This window comes from Fringilla coelebs (assembly GCF_963513975.1).
Source record: "Fringilla coelebs genome assembly, chromosome: 10".
In the NCBI taxonomy this organism is placed as follows: Eukaryota; Metazoa; Chordata; class Aves; order Passeriformes; family Fringillidae; genus Fringilla; species Fringilla coelebs.
In genome coordinates, this window is record NC_140036.1 from 17,030,348 (window position 1) to 17,050,346 (window position 19,999).

Genomic DNA, 19,999 nt, shown 5'->3' on the forward strand with positions numbered 1-19,999 from the left:
GGATGGCGATGAAACGCCTCTCCCCGCTCCTCAGGCCGTGCCACGGCGGATCTTCGCCACGGAGGTGATGCCGGGAGGAAGGAGTTCATGGGGAGGCAACGAGCAGCTCTCGCCCCGCTCCCGCCCCATTCCCGCCCCGCTCCCGCCGGGACGCGCCGCCCCGCGCTGTTGTGTCCCCGCCGGGCGCCCGTTGCCGCTCCCGTCGCGAGCGGAAGCGGAAGCGGCAGCGGCCGCGTGCGGCGATGGCGGCCCGCGGTACCGCGCGGCGCGGGGCGGGCGGGGGGTCCGCCCGCGGCCCCGACCCGCAGGAGGAGCCGCCGCCGCCACTCCAGGCCGTGCTGGTCGCCGACAGCTTCAACCGCCGCTTTTTCCCGATCTCCAAGGACCGGCCGCGGGTGAGAAATCCCCTCTGGGTGCTGCTGCCTGCGCCGCGCCGGTGCCTCCGGGGCCGCCTGTCCGGTGTGCAGTGTCCCCGGGAGGCCGGGGTGCGCAGGGACCTGGCGAGAGGCCGGGCTGCGTCGGGAGGGGACGAGGCTTCTCCCGCCCTCCTGCGCCCCGGCGGTTCTCGCCCGCAGGAGTTTGTATCCCCCGCCGGAGGGGCGGCGAGGATCGATGGCTGTGTCGGGGCTCTCCGCTTTTCCATATGGCGTGGCGAGCTGCGCTATCGGCCCCTCGTCTGCGGCTGGTGCTGGACTGACAGCGCGTTTGGACAGCCTTCTTTCTGATAAAAGACAGAAACGAAATCTTGGCCCTTGCCAGCTGTAATGCGTGAAAGAATATGGCCAGAAAATGGATGGGGGTAGTACTTCAATTATTCATCTCAAAAGACTGTGTGTTAAAGGCTTCTGGGGACTTTAGGTCTGAATAATTATCTCACCTGGTTTGCTGATTAAGTGTTGGTGGTGCTTGTAATTACACACGCGAGCTCAGGCCTGAAATGAAACAGCACCAAAAATGAATTAAGGAATGGTATGCCATCACTCAGGTGTGACTCATTAACTCAGTTTAATAAGTGTGAGTTGAATCTCAAGTCAAGAGAGTACTTACTTCATTTTAGGTTGGGGTTTTATTCCCCCTGTTTAATTCTGGACACTCATATTCCTGTGGCTTCATCATTCACGTCTGACAGGTTTTTCTTGAAGCAGTTGAAGCCCGAGTTATAGAATCAGCACTTTTCTTTTCCAGTCTCTGTCATTTATCTGAGTCTTCTTGAACAGTTTTCAGTGATAACTTCACTTGTTTACGCCTTCCTTTCTGAGCCGAGGATCTGCCCCTAGAAGATCACAAATTAGCTCTTACTGTTTAGATTAAGACTAAAAGATTTTTCTAAAACCTGGTGGAGCAGTTACTTGTGTTATGTTTCTGGTACTGTTGATGACATTATATCCCCAAGTTGGAAGGGGCTGTTGCTGATGTTGGAGTACTGAGTGTGTTTGTTCAGCTATCTGTATGGTTTTTTGGTTTTGGTTTTTTTTCAGGCTCTTTTACCTATGGCAAATGTGGCCATGATTGATTATACCTTGGAGTTCCTAACAGCAACAGGAGTGGAAGAAACCTTTGTTTTCTGCTGTTGGAAGTCAGCTGAGATAAAAGAGCATTTGCAGTAAGAATCTCTTTTTCTTTTTAGTTTTATCTCAGAAAGTATTTGTCTGCCCTCCAACAAGCCTCAAAGGTTTCACTGAATCATATGAAAACTGTAAGGACACCCTTTCAGCAGTGGTCTCCCAGCATATCTCAGAAAGGACCGTCCCTGCTGTGTAGGAGGGTGGTTGTGCAGTGTTAGAAGGGTTGAGTGTTGTGGGATTGCTCCCGATTTCGCCTTCTGAGTGTACCTGAGCCTGGCAACAGCGGGCTTGCTGTCACAGGACGCTCCTCGCACCCCTTATAGGTGTGGCACGCAGTGGGACACTGTGTCCTAGTGTGTCTGTGGGAACAGCCTCTTTATGCCTTCCTGATGGGTTTTTTCCTTCTTCCAGAAAATCCAAGTGGTGCCGGCACACGTCTCCCAACACGGTGCGCTTTGTCACCTCGGACCTGTACCGCTCCCTTGGGGACGTGCTGCGTGACGTGGATGCCAAGTCCCTTGTTCGTTCTGACTTCATCCTGGTCACTGGCGACGTGGTGTCCAACTTCAATATATCCAAAGCCCTGGAAGAGCACAAGTAGGTGCTGGAAGAGTGAATGCTTACCTGGTGTGCTGAGACTGCGGTCTGTAGCTCTCTGAGGAGCATTCTCATAGTTCTGCCCTCCTTTTTCAGGTTGCGTCGTAAGATGGAAAAGAATGTGTCCGTGATGACGATGATATTCAAGGAGTGCTCACCTGGGCACCATGCCAGGTGCAAGGAGGATGACATTGTTATTGCTATGGACAGTGCCACAAACCGTGTCCTTCACTACCAGAGAACGCAGGGGCTGAAACGATTCCGCTTTCCTATGGTGCGTCTGGGGCCTGGGAGGTGGAAAAGGGCTGTGGTAGTGAGGCAGCCCACACAAGGAGATCCTCCTTGAATGAGGGCTGGGGAACTGTCCTAGCTGCTCCTCTTGGAGGAGCAGATGATAGGAACTAACTGTTTTTTTTCCCCCTTGATCTTTATCTGGGGCTTGATGAAATCCTGCTGGGACACGCATGTGTGTGCTTCATTCCAGTTTGAACGTGAGGCAGATGATTTCTCAGAGTTCCGGTTTTGACCTTTATTTCCTTTCCATGATGTAAAACAAGGGAGGGAGATTATTTGTGATATCACAGATATCACAAATTGGGGGCTCCCAATTTGGGGTGCATATACCACTACCATACATAGACCATTTTTACCAAATCATTTAGGTTGGAAAAGAGCTCTGAGATCAGAGTCCAACCTTTGATCACCACCTTATCAGCTAGACCATGGCACGTCCAGTCATTTCTCAAACACCTCCAAGTGTGGGACACCAGCACTTCCTTGGGCAGTCCATTCCAGTGTTTAACAACCCTTTTCTTTTTGAAGTGTTGTTGAACCTGACATGGGGTGGAATTACAAGTCCTTTTACCTGTTTGTTCACCTAATAATGTAGTAAATGTTCTGTAAATGTTTGTGAACGCACTTTCTCCATGAGATAGATGGACCAGTTTCTTTCTTCAACTCATAACTAAGGCTGTGATTGTATATTTTCATCCCCAAATCAGTAATCAGGAGGTTATTTCATGTCTTCAAATGGAAGTACGAACCACTGCGGGAAACAAAAAAGGAAAAATCTAAAGAAACAAAATGCAGCAATACAAAACTGACCCCCAGCTGTAAAAATTGTCTTTGGATTTATCAGTGGTTTTTTGTACAGTTGTAGTTCCCGGAGTCTGAGGTAAGGAGCTTCCTGGAGGAAAAGTGATTGTTGGAAGTGCAAGCTGTTTCTGGGAGACTTGCACTGTGATGGGGCAGGGGCAGTCTCTGCTGACACTCAGCTCTTTGTGTGGCCGGTCTGTGCCTGCTAGATTGGGCCTAGTGTAGATTGTAGATTTCTCCGATCCTCAGAGCTTCAGCTAGTTTAATAATTCAGTCAGTACTGCCCCTGGCTTGTAGCAGGCTTTTGGAGTTGGATACTGCCTGAGGCACTCAGGTCACCTGAATTTTTTCTTCTTTCAGAGTCTGTTCCAGAACTCTATTGAGAATGTCGAGGTGCGCCATGACTTGCTGGATTGTCATATCAGCATCTGCTCTCCACAGGTGAGCTCTGCCCTTCCAAGAGTCCAAAATTCAGTCTGCACTGCTCCCTTGGTACTGCTGGTGTGCAGGGTGTGTGTGGCCTGAGTACCAGGGTTGGGAAACAGAACAGGCTGAGCTGAGGGCCTGGGTGATCATGTGGTGCTGCTGTGTGGAGCATATGGGGGCTCAGTCTGTTTCTGGCATCCACTGCTCAAGCCCAGCAGAACTACATGGTGGATGCATCCAGAGACTGGCTGATTTGGCACAGAATGAAACTATTTCAGGAACTAAGTTATTTCCCTTTGGATATAATAACATCTGTGAAGCAGAGGTGGTGGCTGTGCTGTGGAGAAGAGGCAGTGCTTTTAAGCTGGTACCATGTTAGGGTAACATTCAGGGTTATTCCAGCTAAGGCTTGATAACATGTCTTCCAGATCTGATAAAGTTTGTCTGCAGCCTTCCTTAGGAGGTGAAACTACAAAGTAAGGCTGGGAAAATTGCTAGGAAATGCTAAAGCAATGTCTTGCCCCTTTTGAAAATCAGAATCTGTTCGTGGATTCTGGAGGAGTAGTGGGGTGAGGAGATGGGAGTGTCAATATTCCTAGCAGAAGGAGTTAGAGCTTTATTCAAGGCAAGACCATCACTTTCCCATATTGTATAACTTGCCTCTAACAATAATATTTCCATGTACTTTATTCCTGTCAGGTGGCTGAGCTGTTCACAGACAACTTTGACTACCAGACACGGGATGACTTTGTGCGTGGCTTGTTGGTGAATGAGGAGGTAAGGAGAGGGTTGTTGCAAGGGAGATCCTGTTACTTTGCCTTAGAGAACCCTCTGATGTGCTCCTGCCTGTCTGCCAGGTCCTGGGGAACCAGATCCATATGTATGTAACAACAGAAGAGTACGGTGCTCATATATGCAACCTGCTGATGTACGAAGCTGTGTGCTCTGACATCATCCGGCGCTGGGTTTATCCTCTCACTCCAGAGATGAACTTCACTGATGACAAGAACCAGAGTTACACCCACTCTAAACACAACATTTACCGAGGGGTGGATGTGAGCCTCGGCCACGGCAGTGTGCTGGAAGAGAACGTGCTCATCGGGCAGGGAACGGTCATTGGCAGCAACTGCTCCATCACCAACAGCGTTATTGGGCAGAACTGTAGGATAGGTGAGTGCAGGAGTGGGGGATGTGCCAGCCGTGCCAGGCCAGGGCACACGTTTGCTGGAATTCCGTTTTTAAAGTTTTGCACTGAGACAGGATGATAGGTGGGTACTGATTGATTGCGAATGGGGAGAAAGGAGAAAAGCTTGGTTTTCCAGCAGAGGAAATAGATTAAAGTTTCCAGGATACCATAATGAAGCTGAAAAGTACTTCATGCAAATGAGTTGTTTCAGCAGCAGAGAATGCATGATCTTTACTGATCTAGAGTTATCAACCACCACCATCCTGCAAATGAGGGACATCTGTCCCCATTTTCATGAGCTGTTTCTTCCCCTGTCATCTAACATCAATCATGCATCAAGGGGGTTGGGAGTCAGTAAGATGTAAGACTTAAGTAAGCCAGTAAGACTCAGCAGTGTCAGAGAGCACCAGACAGCCTTCCTCAACATATTTGTACTTGGCGGTGTATAACAGGTGATAAAGTCACTTTGGATGGAGCTGTTCTGTGGGACCGAGTGCACATAGCAGATAACGTGGAGATCCACCATTCTGTTATCTGTGATGAGGCTGAAGTGAAGGAGAAAGTAAAGCTAAAGCCCCGCTGTGTTCTCTCTTCTCAGGTGAGCTGATTTATGTCTGTTCTGCTTTTTGCCTCTCCTGGCAGGTTACTTATCTTACACTGTATATTCCAAAACACAGGATTTCCCCAAGCCTTTTTGCAGAGATGGAGACCATGCTACTGCTCCCACCCTTTTCTTCCCTCTGCTTGGCTGGGGCAGTATAGTATGGACAGTGGCAGTGCTGGTGTCTTCAGTTACACTTATTAGTGACAGCTTGTCTGCAGCTGCTGGTGGAGATACAAGGGGGCAGTCTGAGTGTTTGTCATTAAGATGTGTTTCACATATTTTCAGGTAGTAGTAGGTCCTGGCATCACTCTCTCTGAGGGCACAGTGATCTCTCTGCACCCCCCAGATGAGGAGGAAGAGGATGATGACCAGTTCAGTGATGATTCTGGTGTGAACAAGGAGAGCAAAGTGAAACTGAAAGGTATGAGAGTCTCTGTCTCCATGCACTAAAGCTATGCAGAAGGTTTTGTCTTCCATGATCTTATGGGGTCTTTGCCAGTGCCATTCCAGACATCACAGTGCCAAGGTGGGGCTTAGAGCTGCATTCAACTGGGAACCTTTGGGTTTTCATCAGGGCAAGCAAGGATACTCAGCTGAGTCCAAGGGCTTTGTCCTTGTGAAGTGCTGTTGCTATAGTGTGGGTTTGTCAAGGGTACTAAACATGGTATGCCAAATGTTGCTGCTGTAAGAAGGAGTAAGTCACTTGTCAAGGCATGTGAGAAAATGAAAGCTGAAATCCATGTGCATCTGCAGGAATCCCTGCTCCCTCTTCATGAAGCCTCTTTAGGGGCAGTAACATGCAGGTTATACAGTCTATTTCAGGTTTGCCTGTAAGCAGATCTGCTACATCCACACTCTGAATGCTGATTCTTTTTCAGGTTACAATAAAAAGGATGTAGGCTCGGAGGGCAGAGGCTATCTCTGGAAAGCAGATGACAAGAATGAAGATGATGAGGAAGAGCAGAGGCAAAGCCTGTGGGGTGAGGAAAAGTTTAGTGTGGTCACCTGGGGCTGAGCAGACAGGTGTCTGTTGGGGAAACCAGCCAAGTGGGATGCTGGTGATTGTGTCTAGAGGAAGATCTGGGCTTTGTGAAGCAGACTGGCTCCAGATAACAGCTATGTGTGGAGGGAAGGTGAGAGTTAAAAGCAGATCATGGACCAGATTCTCTCTACCTGTTCTCTGTGGAAGGTGTTTGTTAGATATTTGCTTTGCACTAACTCACAGAGCTGTCTGTGCTAGGAATGCTGCTCTATGGGACACCAGGCCCTCCCTCAGATGGGAATATGCTTTGGCTATTCCAGGTGCTGCTGGCTTTCTTCCTGCCAGTGGCAGTGTCTGCTGACATTGCTCCATTGTGACTCAGCAGTTTGCACAAAATGCAGTTGCTTCTGTCCGTGTCCTTTGTTGTCTGCCTGCAGACTCCCAAAAAATCCCATTATCCTTGTGCCAGCTGTAGTGTTCCCTCTGCAGCAAATCTAATCATCTGGACCTGTAAATAGAAGCTTCCTTTCAAGGACAGATAGTTGCTGACTTGGTTGGGAAGTCCCTGGGACACCTGGTTCCTCATGGCGTATGATGGTTGCAGCTTTTGATTGCTGAATGCTGCATCTTTTCCTTCCTCAGGCCCAGCTATGCACTCAGAGGAAGAGAGTGAATCTGACAGTGACCTGAGCATGGGCTCTGAGGAGCCAGACAGTCGGGCAGCTTCCCCTCAGCTGGATGACATCAAAGGTGAGACGGTCTCTGAAGTACAGTGATTCTGTAGATACTGCAGTGTGTGAGGTTTGTGCTGCATTCTCTGGATGTATTGGAAAATTTGTGCACCTCTGTGATATGTTGTTTCCTGATCTCACTTCCTGCATTTTCTACAGAGTTCTATAATATTCTGTGTATCACTTCTGGGTTAACCCAAGGCAGTCAAGGATGAGAAACTAGCAAAGAGTCTCCATCTTTCTCATTCCTCATCACTGGACCTTCATAAAAGAGACCTCCCTGAGTTGTCTGTTTAAATGGCAGTGTCATTGCCTAATGTTTGAGACTATGGGAAGGTCCACTAGAGTTTCTCTGTATGGACAGCTTAGTACTATAATCATTCTGAAGAAATAAATGCCCTTGTAGGAGTTTCCTCTTTTGGCAGAGATGTTTTGGTTTTCTGTTTGTTGTGTTAAGCTTACCTGGATTTGAAAGAGGTTCAAGCCAAATAGGAAAAGCCCAGAAACTTTCTCATGTTGGAATATCGCCTCAAAGGAAATTAAACCAATAAATTTTAGATTTGAATTAATACTTTCAGTTATGGGAAGATGAGGTTTGTCTGAGTAGAAAAGGCTAGATTGTGAAAGTATAATAGAAACTCTGCTCTAAAAGGCCACAGAGGTAAATAGCTTTGTACTGGTTTCTGTGGATAGATCAATGACATGTAGTAGGTGGTTTCCTTTCGTCGAATTATATCCCACTATTTATAAGTATAGTTGCTGTGGGTTTGTGTCAGTGTACAGAGAACAAATAAACATCTGTGTCAGAATGCTTTTTTTGCGAAAGGCATCATTCCTTCAGTAATGAGCAGTTTGGAGAATCTGTGCTTTTCCCTCATGTCTAACTGCCTGTCCTTTCTTTCATTAGTTTTCCAGAACGAGGTTCTGGGTACGTTACAAAGGGGTGAAGAAGAAAACATTTCCTGTGACAACCTGGTCCTGGAAATCAACTCGCTCAAGTGAGTTGGGGATGTCCTTAGGGATCCTTGGGTGTCCTTAGGGATATTGTCCCTTATGCTGAACAGCTGGGATTGACAGCAGGCATGTCAAAAGAAGAGGAGAAACCACGTGAATGCCCATTGTTAGACATTTTATCAGTATGGAGCATGAGAAATGCAGCTTAAACATTGTGACTGAATGACAGCAGGAGTTGATGGAGAGCACCAGCTGCACCTCTAGCATCCTTGGTGGTTAGGCTTTTCCTGCCCCCTCTCTGTAACAAGAGATTGAATTGCTGCTAAATAACTGTGGACTGAAGAGAAAAGGCCAGTTCTTGGCACGACTGTCTGGAAGTTCATGCAGGGTCTGTTGCTCTGGGCATTGTAGCATTCAGCCAGCTGCCTGCAGCTGGGGCTGTGCTGTGGTGTGACTTGTCCACAGTATTTTAACAGCAGCAAGTCTACAACACATAATCAGAGTGCCTTTTATCTAGTGTTTCTCAAATCCAAACCTGTGTGCCTTCTTTTGTGCAAGAACATTCCTAGAGCACTCTGGTAAATGTGAGGGTGCTGTCCCTGCAGCACCTTGTTCCAATTGTGAAAACAGATTTTCAGGACTTAGGGCCTTATGCAGGGTCTGATGCAATGCAAATGCTTTTATTATCTGAATATTTGGAAAACAAAATAAATAAGAAATAGGTTGGGAATATGAAAATCAGATTTTCTACTCTATCTCTGTGAATAGCCACAGTCTGCAGAGATCTGACAGTGTGAAATGTTAAGGGTTTTTTGCCTTTTTCATTGTAGGTATGCATATAACATTAGCCTGAAGGAGATGATGCAGGTGCTCAGTAAAGTGATCCTGGAGTTCCCACTGCAGCAGCTGGATGCAAACCTGGACTCCCAGAACTATTTCTCAGCATTACTTCCTGTGAGTCCTGCTCCATTTGACTCTTCTTTGGGCTTGTCTTCTAGTGTATAAGTCTTTCTGTGTGCCCTAGGTAGTTCCTGCCTGAGAAATCCTTTTTGTTTATGCCTGGAGCCACTTGAACTCCTTGAGTTCATGAGCCTCTTTGTCTTCTAGAGAAATAAAAATGAACTGAAACTGTTGTTCCTGTTTGACAGAGCTCAACTGAGACTGTCGGTGTAGGAGTTCTACTTCAGTACCTGTGGTTGTTTCTGTTGCCTGTGTGACACAGTAGAAGTGCATAATTTGTAAAAGAGAAAAGAGGAGGTCTGTTAGAGATGTCTTTACAGGCTTGCATTCCAGCAACCCTGTTCCAATCCATCTCAAGTCCTGTCCCTGGGGCAATGGGGAGCACTCCTCTCCCAATGGGATCCTTTCCAACATCTTATTTTACTGCATACCATAATTGGTGCCAATTTTTTTTCAGGCAAATGCAAAGGCATGATATTGTTGTCTTTGTGCAAAGATAAAGTTCTGCTTTGTTGCTAGGGACATGGGTTGCATAGTTGGGTGTACCAATTTCAATTTCCTGCCTTATGGCAGACAAAATAGGGTAGGATCTATTTTAAAAAGCAGGCAGTCTTCCCTTAATGGTTTTGTTCAGCCAAGCTGAAGGCATTGTAGTATCTTTGTCTCCTTGTTACAGTCCATTTATGTATTTGACTTTGCAAACTACAGATTCTGAAAACGCTCTTTGAGAATGAATAGGTCTGACACATGTTTGGGACAGACTACTTTTTTTTTAGGACTACTTTTTTTTTTTTTTTTTTTTTTTTAGGAGATTGAGAGGAACACTAGACTTCCTCATAATCCTTTCTCTGAGGAAGTATGTGCTTTCAATTGATGGGAAAGGGTGGAAAAGTAATTCTCCTGTGTGTAGGTGTAAGCATGCTACTTAATTCACCTCCTGGACATGTGGAGATGCCTTCTGCAGAAAACATCCATGTAAACTGATCTGTTCTTCAGATGGCTTAGTGAGATTTTGCTGCTCACTCTGTTTAAATTCTGCTTGCCTTTGTTCATTTTTCCAGACTGTTTTCTTGAATAGCATGTCCTGTCCTAGAAAAAGAGAATTGAAGGAGGAGGACCAAAGAAAATGTTGGAGCAGGTGCTAGATTCTGAGTGGAAAGCAGTACATCTAGACAACAGCTTGTATGGAATTGGTAGCTATATCGGATAGGGGTTTTTTTATCCCAACTGGGATATGGCATCTCTTGGTCTCCCAGATTAGGCTCTTAACTGTAGCATGAGTGGGAAAGGAGAATTTCACTGCAGCACCCAGTTAGAAGATGGTCTAGTCTGGGATGAAGCATATAAATACACGAAGTTTTGTGCAATTACCCCAAACCCCTAGAAGATAAAGACAATGGTAGCAGGTGAAGAGTTTCTCTGGGTAACTTTGTCCATATCTTTTTCATCAAAGGAGAGCAATGCTCATGCTTAAGAACATAGAGAGCAACTCAGCTCACCTTTAGTGAGAAGCAGTAATAATCAAAATGTGATGTTTAGAGTGGCCATGTGTGATGTCATGGGCAGGTGGCATTTGTCTAGGCAGGGAATTGTGTTCATTTGTGAAATAAAAATTACCCTTAGATTTATCAAATAAAGCCAGGTGTCAAACCAATTGACCATCATGGCAGCCAGTTTCTCCAGGTTCTCCCTTGTAAGGAAAACCAGGAAGTTTCTTAGAGAATCTTTCACTGTGTTCAGGATTGCTGTGCTGGCTTTCTGCACTGCATTCAGCAGGAGCACAGTGTCCTGGTGAGGTACAGGTGTGTTCACTTGCACTCGTGGTGTTTGTCACTGTTACAATAACCCAATATTTGGGGTGAGTATACCTCTAATAGATGTAGTGACCCAGCCTTCAAAGGCTTATTAAACACACATCACTGTTCTCCTGAGGCAGCAGCTTTGTGTATTTACCAGCAGAGCTCTGCAAAGATCAGTTCTTCACGCAGAAGTTGTACAGCATCTGGAACAGTGGCTTCTCTGCAGCTTGCAATTCCCTGGTTAGTAAAATATACACTCCATTAATTTACTAATTCTTATTTACACTCTGCAAATCCCAAGCACAGGTTTGGTATAGGTTGGTACATAATGATGGTAGTTGCTGCTGAAATTTGCAGCTAAAACTGCCTCAGGCAATAGCAGTTTTGGGCTGAGAGCTGCTCACGATGGAGTAGTTATGGAAAAGTGTTATTTTGTGTGAGATGGGGCTACCTGCATTCTGAGAGTGATGGGTATCAGAAGCCCACTGAACCTGACAGACCTGTTTTATGTTTCTCACTCTCTTTGTAACTCAACTCTGACCAAGAGGTCCTGAAATAAGATGTGTTGTTATGTAAAACCTATGGTAGAGCAGTCCCAGGCAGCTCAGGAGGGGAAATTGTGGGAATGCCATAGTTGTGATGTATGGTTTGACTTGAAACCACACTTTGTGGTCTGAAGTACTGGCCCCTGAGCATGAAGCTCTGAAGTGTTGCAGCAATTTTAGGAAACAAGCATCTGGTAAAGGATTTGCCTGTGGGTATTTTTTTCAGATGAAACATGGAGGCTTGACAAATAGAAGTATCCAGTTTGATGTGTGTCAGGCATCTCGTTTAGCTCTTGTGCAAGTTGTAAAGCAGAGAAGGTGCAGAAACAGACCTTTCCTAGAACTATAGACCTTTCCCAGAACTGGGATTCTGTAATGGAGTGCATGTGAACACGCCATGGGATTGCTTATTTGGAGACCAAATGGATTTCTGCTGTCACTGAAGCCATTTATGGCGATCAGCACAGATGCTGTTGTGGTCTAACTACCCCCACTAGCACCAGTTACAGTGCAGTGCATGTTCTCAACTTGACATGGTATATTTTTTCTTCTTTCCCTTTTCCAGCAGCAGGCACACTAAATTGGGTCCTGGGGTTGTGAGTGTTTTCTATATAAATAAGCTGCTTTCAGAAACTCAGTAGCTTCTGGTTAGGTTTGTGCCTGCTTATGATTTAAAGGTGTTAATAGAAAGGTATTACAAAGTGTTTCTTAACCTGGAAAGAACTTTCCAGTAGCTTTACTGTAATTGAGGTGAAGATTCCAAAGAATAATAAGAATGGGGAGATGGTTGTAGAGGAGAGAGGAGCATTTAGCATTAAGTATTTTGCTCAAGTACTCCTGAGGTATGCCACAAGAACCCTCAGTTGTTCTTTTGTCATACCATGATGATCAGGATCATTCTGTGCTGTTACTGTTGTTCCTTAAGCCAGTCAGTGTACCACTGTACAGATGAGTTTGCTTGGACTAATCCCCTTCTTTGTTTCTGCTTGAGGCATGCAGATTCCAGCAGGGTTGCATAGCAGATGTGTCTGAAGAGGTGATGGGGTGCAGTGCTGCAGAGTAGATGAGCGCTGTTTCCTAGCTGAGGCCACCTTTAGTAGTCCACACCAGCCTGGACTATCTCCATAGCCTGGGTTGTAGCTCTGCTGTGTGTCCTGGAGCTCTCCCTCTCTCAGGTCTGCTGCCTGTTAACAGTTACCCTGGACAGTATAATGCTGATTAACCCCAAATGTAGGTGACTCAAAGCTTCTTCATCGCACCCTGAGCCCCTCTGAATTGCCAGTTTCCCTTCAAAACAGACCAGATTGTTCTGTAAGGAGACACTGCTGAAGGAACAGCAGACCTGTGTATCTGTGCAGGCATGCCAGGGCTGTAGTTTCAGGATCACCTGCTGTTGAATTACTCCATTTAAAAAGATGTGGAACTCTGATTTAATTTCCTACAATGCTTTTGTAGGATGGTCAGGTCATGATGTGGCCAATGAAGAATTTTTGTATCTTATCCAAGTTCTGATACCTTTTAAAATTTTTATGGACAGGGATCTAAGTATTATCTCCTATCCCAGATTCAGGTCAGTCTGTGCTGCTTTGCAGAGCTCCCTGCTGCATATTTCCCAGATATGGAAACAAGGGAAAGAGCTGTGGGGGACTCAGAAATATTGTTCGAAGAGGCACCACTAAAATCATTAAACTTAAGACTTCAAGAAAAATAAGCCTTGGAAGGGAGAACAACTAATAGTGTAACAACTTCTTGCCCTTCATTCTTCCCACTCATTCCCTGCAGCAGGCTTCAGGATCCAAACAAGCCTCTAGGCACACAGCAAATGTGTGATTTGCACTTAGGGGCTGCTCTGACACGTTCCTGTTTTAGGGGTGGTTGTTTTTCACTGTTCACTTCTACTCAGCTGGTAATTAACCTGGCATTATCTTTTTCTATGCTTCCTTATTTGTCCTTCTGCTTTGAAGGAAAATTCCACTGAAATGTCAGCTGCTCTGTGGGGGGAGGCTGTGAATAGCATGTAGGTATCTCTCCTTATCAGTCTGCAGTGAAGAGATTTTGTTTGAATACCAGACTCCATTGAACAACATTCATTGTGATGATCTGATATTCCATCCAGAGAGGCAAAACCAAGAAAGCTAATATATATTCTGAAAGCTTAGTAAAACCAGGTTCTGTCCTCACATGTGAGACTCAATATTATCTGTTTCATGGACAGAGAGGGTCAAATACCTGAAGTAGTCAGCTGAATAGTTTCATAAAATGCTTCCCTGGGTCCTGGGTCACTTTCTTGGCGTAACACAGCTGAGACACAGGGCTGAGTGCACCCATCCATCTCAGCTCAGGAGCTCTTCTGTGTTTTCTCCCTGCAGCTGTTGAAGAACTGGACCCCGTTGTTTAAGAACTACATAAAACGATCATCAGATCACTTGAATGCCTTATGTGCCATTGAGGAATTCTTCTTGGAACATGACAGTCTCTGCACATCGATAGCTAAAGTGAGTATCCTCTCCCAAATCTATTTTTGCTAGATTCACAGTGGAATGCATCCTATTTACATCATCACCTCTCTGCTTTAAGGGAGAGAATTTTGGAGTCTCAGTGTGTAGAAAATCCATTTATAACAATTTCTTTTAAAAAAAAAATAGTTCTGTGTCTGCCTGTGCCTCTGAGGGAGCACAGCTGAGGGTGAGTATTAATTACCAGCCTGCAGCCTGTGGGGAGCTATTATTTTGCAGCTTCCAACATAGATGCCCTTGTTGTGTGACGCTGGAAGAGGCGAGGCCAGAGACTCGCTCTAGGAAGAGCTTCTCTTCATTTATCTCTCCATGGTCCCTGGGATTTCACTGCTAAGTGGTTTTTCCTACTTTGGAGTGCAAAACACAAAAGCTGGGAATAAAAGTGGAATTTTATTCAGGCTGAGCTAGTTATGAAATAGGGAGTAAAGGAAAGCTGTCATGTGGCTTATTATCTGTCTCCCTGCTTCTGAGAATTTTCATATATTCCTCCTCACCATCCTTCACAAATATTTTGTCCCTACATTCTGTCTGCCTTATCACATGGAGAGCATTTGACTTGGATTACAAGGCTCCTTTAGCAGCAACTCAGGAAGCCCCTGTCTGTTTTGGGAGAGCTCTCCTAGAGCCTGCTTAACTCTTGATTCCTCAAGAAGGAGTAATGCTAACTTCTGCTACCAGTGCTTCTGGCTGATGGCAAAGCACTTAGGACTGGAGCCAAAAGCCTTCAGTTTGGTGAGCCAAAATGTCCTTGAATTACAGCAATTGTTTGGCATGTATCCATTGTTCTAGGGGCCTGGGTTTCCCTAGAGGCTGGGAATTGAAGTGACACTTTATATTTGGAGTTGGCAGCCAGCTTTGTTAGCGCTCTGCTGCAAGGAGACTGATGCAAAGTGCCTGCTCTGCCTGAGCCCTGAGAAAGCCTGATTGCCTCTCCCCCTCACTCACGGGGCAGGGGCTTGAGCTGAGGAATGACCAATTGCTTTGACACCTGCCATAAGGCACTGCAGAGAGAGAGCTGGCAGGAGGAGGGGCACAGCTGGATAGGTTCATGCTCCTTTGCACGTGTCACTGTTGAATGTGAGCTGGCATCAGTTGCTTGTTGGATCTGCTTTGGGGATGGCGTTTGGGTTGCTTTTAAAAGAGAACTTATGTCTTGAACTGGTGTCCTCTGTGACCCCTCATTGCCCACTGCTCTCAGTCATACCCAGCGTCCTCAGAGCTGAAGCTGATGGGGCTTGAACTTTGACTCATTATGTGTCACAGCATCTGTCAGGAAGATAAGGCTTGGTAGGAGAATCACGGTTATTTTTGACAGTAGAAGGAAGATGAAGCAGACTGAGTGCCTTCTGGTGAAGACAGAGCTGAGAGACACAGACTACGTGCAAACTTTGTACTTGGATGTGAGCTAGTCCCAAAAGAGTTTATAGAGAGCCTGTTGCTCTTTTCTAATTGATGCAGGTGTTGATGACATTTTACCAGCTGGAAATTCTGGAAGAAGATGTAATTCTCAATTGGTTCTCTTTGCGGGACACGTCTGACAAAGGAAAGCAGCTTCGTAAAAACCAACGGGTGAGTCCCAAAGGTGTTGGGAGAGGCTGGGGTGGGGGGAGAGAGACAGACAACAGCTGCTGAAAGAAACTTTGAGTAAAGTTTGGTGTCACTGTCACCTTCTGTGGGGCAGCTGCCATCACATGGTAGGCCAAGAAACACACCAGTGCAGTGAACACTAAGCAACACAGATTTGTTCTCCAGAACAGTTTCTGTGCATTCTGCCATAATCATCCTGTTTGGATAAGGAATGGAGGTAGTATGAGGATTGTTTTTAGTGGGCTCTGTAGCACAAGGCCAGCACTTTCTGGAGTAGCAGCACCGCTTCTCTAAGCCAACACCCATTTGAAATGGGCTTTAGGCCAATGCCCTGTGTGCTGGCCCCATGCAATTCCTTTGAAGCTTTCATTCCTGGCTCAGCAGTCCCTTCACATATATTTCTAAGCATTTGCTGTACTGAGTAGTTTCATTTGGCTTCTGTTGCAAAGAGCATATAAACTTCCCTCCTCCATCAGGCAGAACTTTGTGCTGCAGTTTGGCTGAGCCCTGTTCCAGTCCTCCTCCCTGGATCTGGAAGAGAAGTAGAGGAAAAAGAGCCATCTAAAGAACAACTTTTTTCAAGACCTTTGCAAAGTCAGCTATTAGTATAGGTCAGCAGTGCTTTCAGCTGCTTGTTCAAGCCCAGTTAAAATGTAAATTGAGCTGCCTTTTTAATAGCAGTTTCTGAGGGACGAGTTTTTTTCCCAGCAGAGTTTTCCTAACATGTCAGTTAAGGTGCAGCTGCCATCTCTTTGCACTGAAGCTCTGAAAATGTCTCAAGGTTTTGTCTTTTTGCTGAGTGTTGGAGGGATTGTCTGACTGGAGGAATTTCCTTTAGGAGTTTAATCAATCTACATTAGTCTGTGGCATCACAGTTGTTTTTCACCTGATTGTCTCTTGCTCCTTCAATCTGCCTCCAATTCTGTTTCTTCTGGAAATACTTTCTCTTTCTTGCATGATAGTGATGCTCACTCACACAGTGTATTTGTTGAGCATTTCCAGCATCTCCTAGGTGTCAGTTTTTATCCAATTATGTTTCATTCTCTCTGCAGCTCCAGAAGTTTATCCAGTGGCTGGAGGAGGCAGAGGAGGAGTCGTCTGATGGCGACCAAGACTGACATGGTGGCTCAGCATGAGAAGAGGCTCTCACTGCCTTTCTCGGCCAAGTGGGCAGGGCAAGATCAATGCCAGTGCATGGTGTATAGATGTGGGGCCTGACATCGAAGTGACTGACAATCCCATCATTAATTCAGTTGTGTGTTCCCAACTTTGCCAGTTCCCTCCCTCCCTCCCTCATTTGCACATTATGTTGCAACCCAGTATAAAAACTATAAGGGAAAAGCAGGAGGCGGTGATACCTAAAATCCCTCTGGAGCCTGGATATGATGTACTATAAGCTATCTTTTGGGAGGTCCTTGTTACTAATACAAAGGGAGAGAGTAGATGCAAATGCATGCAATGCCCCTGTAGATCTACCCATCAGGGTTGTGGAAGAATGGTCGTACAGCTGAGGTATTTGGAGTCATTGTTTCTTCTGGAGCTAAGGGAACTCCTGCTGAAGAGACACCGGCAAGGTTGGTGAATAAGAGCATGTGGATTAGGATCTGGAGGGCAGGACTAGAATTCAGGAGTTCTGGTGCCTAAAAAAGATGCAGCTGTCTGAGGACGCCCAAGGCATTTTGCAGCCTAGAAGGCACTTCTGTGATCTTTCCAAAAGGGAAAATCTCTTGCCATCTGCCGTGCTAGGATCTAACACAAATTGCACAGTGGAGTTGGTAAAACCATGTGTTTCCTGTGCTGTAGACTGGGGCTGTTGTGTGCTCAGCTTCCCCACAGGATTGGTTGATGGCTGTATGGATCACCATATCCTGCATGTGATCGTTCTTCCGTGCCCCCAGCTTAGCAGACGTGGTTTAGAGAAGTGTCTGCTTCTTTTTTTTTTGATGAAAAGGGAGCAGAGGTGCCTGACTCCTGCTGCACCAACTACACTTGTATTTTGCCCTGGGAGCATTGACTGCACAGTTGCTTTGAGGAGAATGCAAGTACTAAGTTCTGCTCCAGTGTGAAAAGGAGCGAATGGTATTTCCTTCAGCAGCACACAGTCTGTGTATCCACATGATTTCAGTTATATAAGCTTGCTTACTTCATGGCCGTTTATTTATTTGAAACTTCCCTCAGACAGCAGGGAAAGTACTGCAGACCCACTGTGAGGCTCTGCAGCTGCAGAGCAGCTTGGCAGGCAGCAGGGAGTGAGTGTGCCTCTGGCTCAGACAATGTGTGGCAGCAGCAAGGCCGTCAGGAACAGCTTACTTGGAAGTGTCACTGTGCTGCATTCTCCCCTGCTCTCAGCAGAGTGAAAAGGGTACTGCAACAATCAGCTTGTGTTCATAGGTGGGTTATTTGTTGGATGTGCTGACCTAGCCTCTGCCCCTTCAGGAGGAGCATGGAATAAATCCTTTGCAGGGGGAAATGCACTGGAGCTGCCCACTCAGGATATTTACTTGGCCGTTCCGTGGTGCCACAATTGTCAGTGAGGGGACAGCATTGGATGCTGGAGACCAGGGATACTGCCTCTAAAAAGCTGATGTTCAGGCAGGGCCATCTTGTGCACTCACACTATCAGTTGCCAGGATTGTGCATAAATGTCCTTGTTTTCTGACATTGCAAACTCAGTCTTGTAAATGTTGGGGAAATAGTCGGTATCTGAAATTTCTGTATCTGCCAATATTTAATTCAGGGAGCAAATAAAAACTATCCTGGTGTTACGAGCTTGTTTGGTTTTTTTGACTTGAAATTGTATGTCTCCAGTTTTATATGCCTGAGCAGGGCTTCATGTGTAAGTTAAATAACTGATCACTGCTTTTTCCTCAGATTTTAAGCACACAATAGCCAGGTAGGAAATCAGCACAGCATTGAATTGGTGAAAGTGTTTGATGGTAACTCATGAGCCCTGTTTGCAACTAGAGAATAATTCATTAAAACTTCTGAACTTGGAATCCTGAAGTGGGTGAGGTTTGGTTTTGTACAGAATTATGTTGCAAAGATGAACCTTAAATCCAAAGGAATCTGTTATCATTTGTCATTATGGGAATTGATGGGAATGTTGGCTGATATGTCATGCATTGTGTCCTCCTGATGCTGGGAAATAAGAACTGGCAGAGGCAGCTACAGAAAAACCATTTATGAACCAGCTGCAAGACTTGGTAATTTTAAAATCTCCTTGGACATCTCAAATATTTTTTTCCTTTTACAGGGTAAAGGTGGCTTAAGAATAAATTTAACATGTAGTGCTGTAAATGGGTCAGTTTTGCCAGAAGTTCTTGATTATTTCTGCCAAGTAACAATTCCACTTTTGTTTTTTCCACATTCCTTCCTCCTTTGCTCCAACTTTGTGGTATGAGCTGCTTTTTACCTGAGAGTTAAAATCCAAGGGGAAAATGTTGCTCTATGGGCACATCCTTCAGGCGGTGGTGGTGTGTGTGGTGGGGTAGTTTTGCAGATGCCAAGAACAGAGTAGCAAAAAAAACAAATTAGAAACTTGATACTCTCCAAGGTGGAGTTCTGGCATGGTGCAGCATCCTTATGTACTGATACGTGTTGTACTCTTTAAAAGAGCATTTATTCCATTGCTGAAGTGTAGGGTGGGCTTGGTGCTTTGTTGTTGCTTCAGTCAAGATGTTTTTTGGTTTGGAAGACTAGAAATGCCTTTGAGAGCAATCTTGAATGTGGAATCATTGCTACCCATCTCTGAGCAATGTAAGCAGTTAAGTATTTTCCTAAGGCTATAATAATCAACTTGTCTGCCTTCCCATCTGACAGGGAGGGATGGATGGATGCATGGATGGATGCATGGAAGGAAGGAAGGAACCTGGTGTTCCTGTATCAAAGCTACAACTTCAGTTAACAGTAGAAACCCTTTTAAAGGAAGATAATAATTTGGTTTTGCTTAAAGGTGTAAGTGATGGAACTCAACTACATCCACCTCTGCTTTGGGCTGTTCCATGATGTACTAAAATGTCTGAAGCCTGTGTACTCTGTAAGGAGAAGGAATGTTATCAATGCTGCAATTTTTAAGTTGCCATAATTGCAAAAGTAAGCCAACAGGCAGTTCAGAAACTCTTCCCTGTGGACCTTGGAGTGCATAGCACAATCCCCTCCTGCTAATTTCTTTGGCACTGTGTTCTTAACTTCCATTCAGTGAGTCATACAGCACAAGGCCTCTGTGAGCAGTGAAACTGATCTATCATTGAGTCTATTCAGTCACTTGGCTTGTTTTAAAAGTAAAGGCAGCTGTGGCAATGAGATTTCATCTACTACACCCTGGGGGTGTGGTACCCCTCCCCTGAGCTGCATGTGTTCCCTTCGGAGCTCACACTATGGAAAAATGCCCTTTTGGTAACAAAAGTGTCTAATGTGTACAATACAGGCTCCGAGGTGCATCCACAGCTGTGC

At 45.6% G+C, this 19,999-nt stretch overlaps 1 protein-coding gene across 1 annotated transcript; it reads left to right on the forward strand.

The window, feature by feature from the left end:
* Window positions 1–227: 227 nt before the first annotated feature.
* Window positions 228–18,280, forward strand: EIF2B5 (eukaryotic translation initiation factor 2B subunit epsilon). Its single transcript, XM_084212455.1, has 16 exons — window positions 228–395; window positions 1,479–1,603; window positions 1,977–2,162; window positions 2,259–2,436; window positions 3,618–3,698; window positions 4,383–4,460; window positions 4,541–4,853; window positions 5,322–5,467; window positions 5,759–5,894; window positions 6,352–6,453; window positions 7,098–7,205; window positions 8,094–8,184; window positions 8,971–9,094; window positions 13,814–13,939; window positions 15,419–15,529; window positions 16,600–18,280. The coding sequence occupies exons 1-16, from the start codon at window positions 243–245 to the stop codon at window positions 16,663–16,665; spliced, it is 2,124 nt and encodes a 707-aa protein (XP_084068581.1). The 5' UTR covers window positions 228–242; the 3' UTR covers window positions 16,666–18,280.
* Window positions 18,281–19,999: the final 1,719 nt, after the last annotated feature.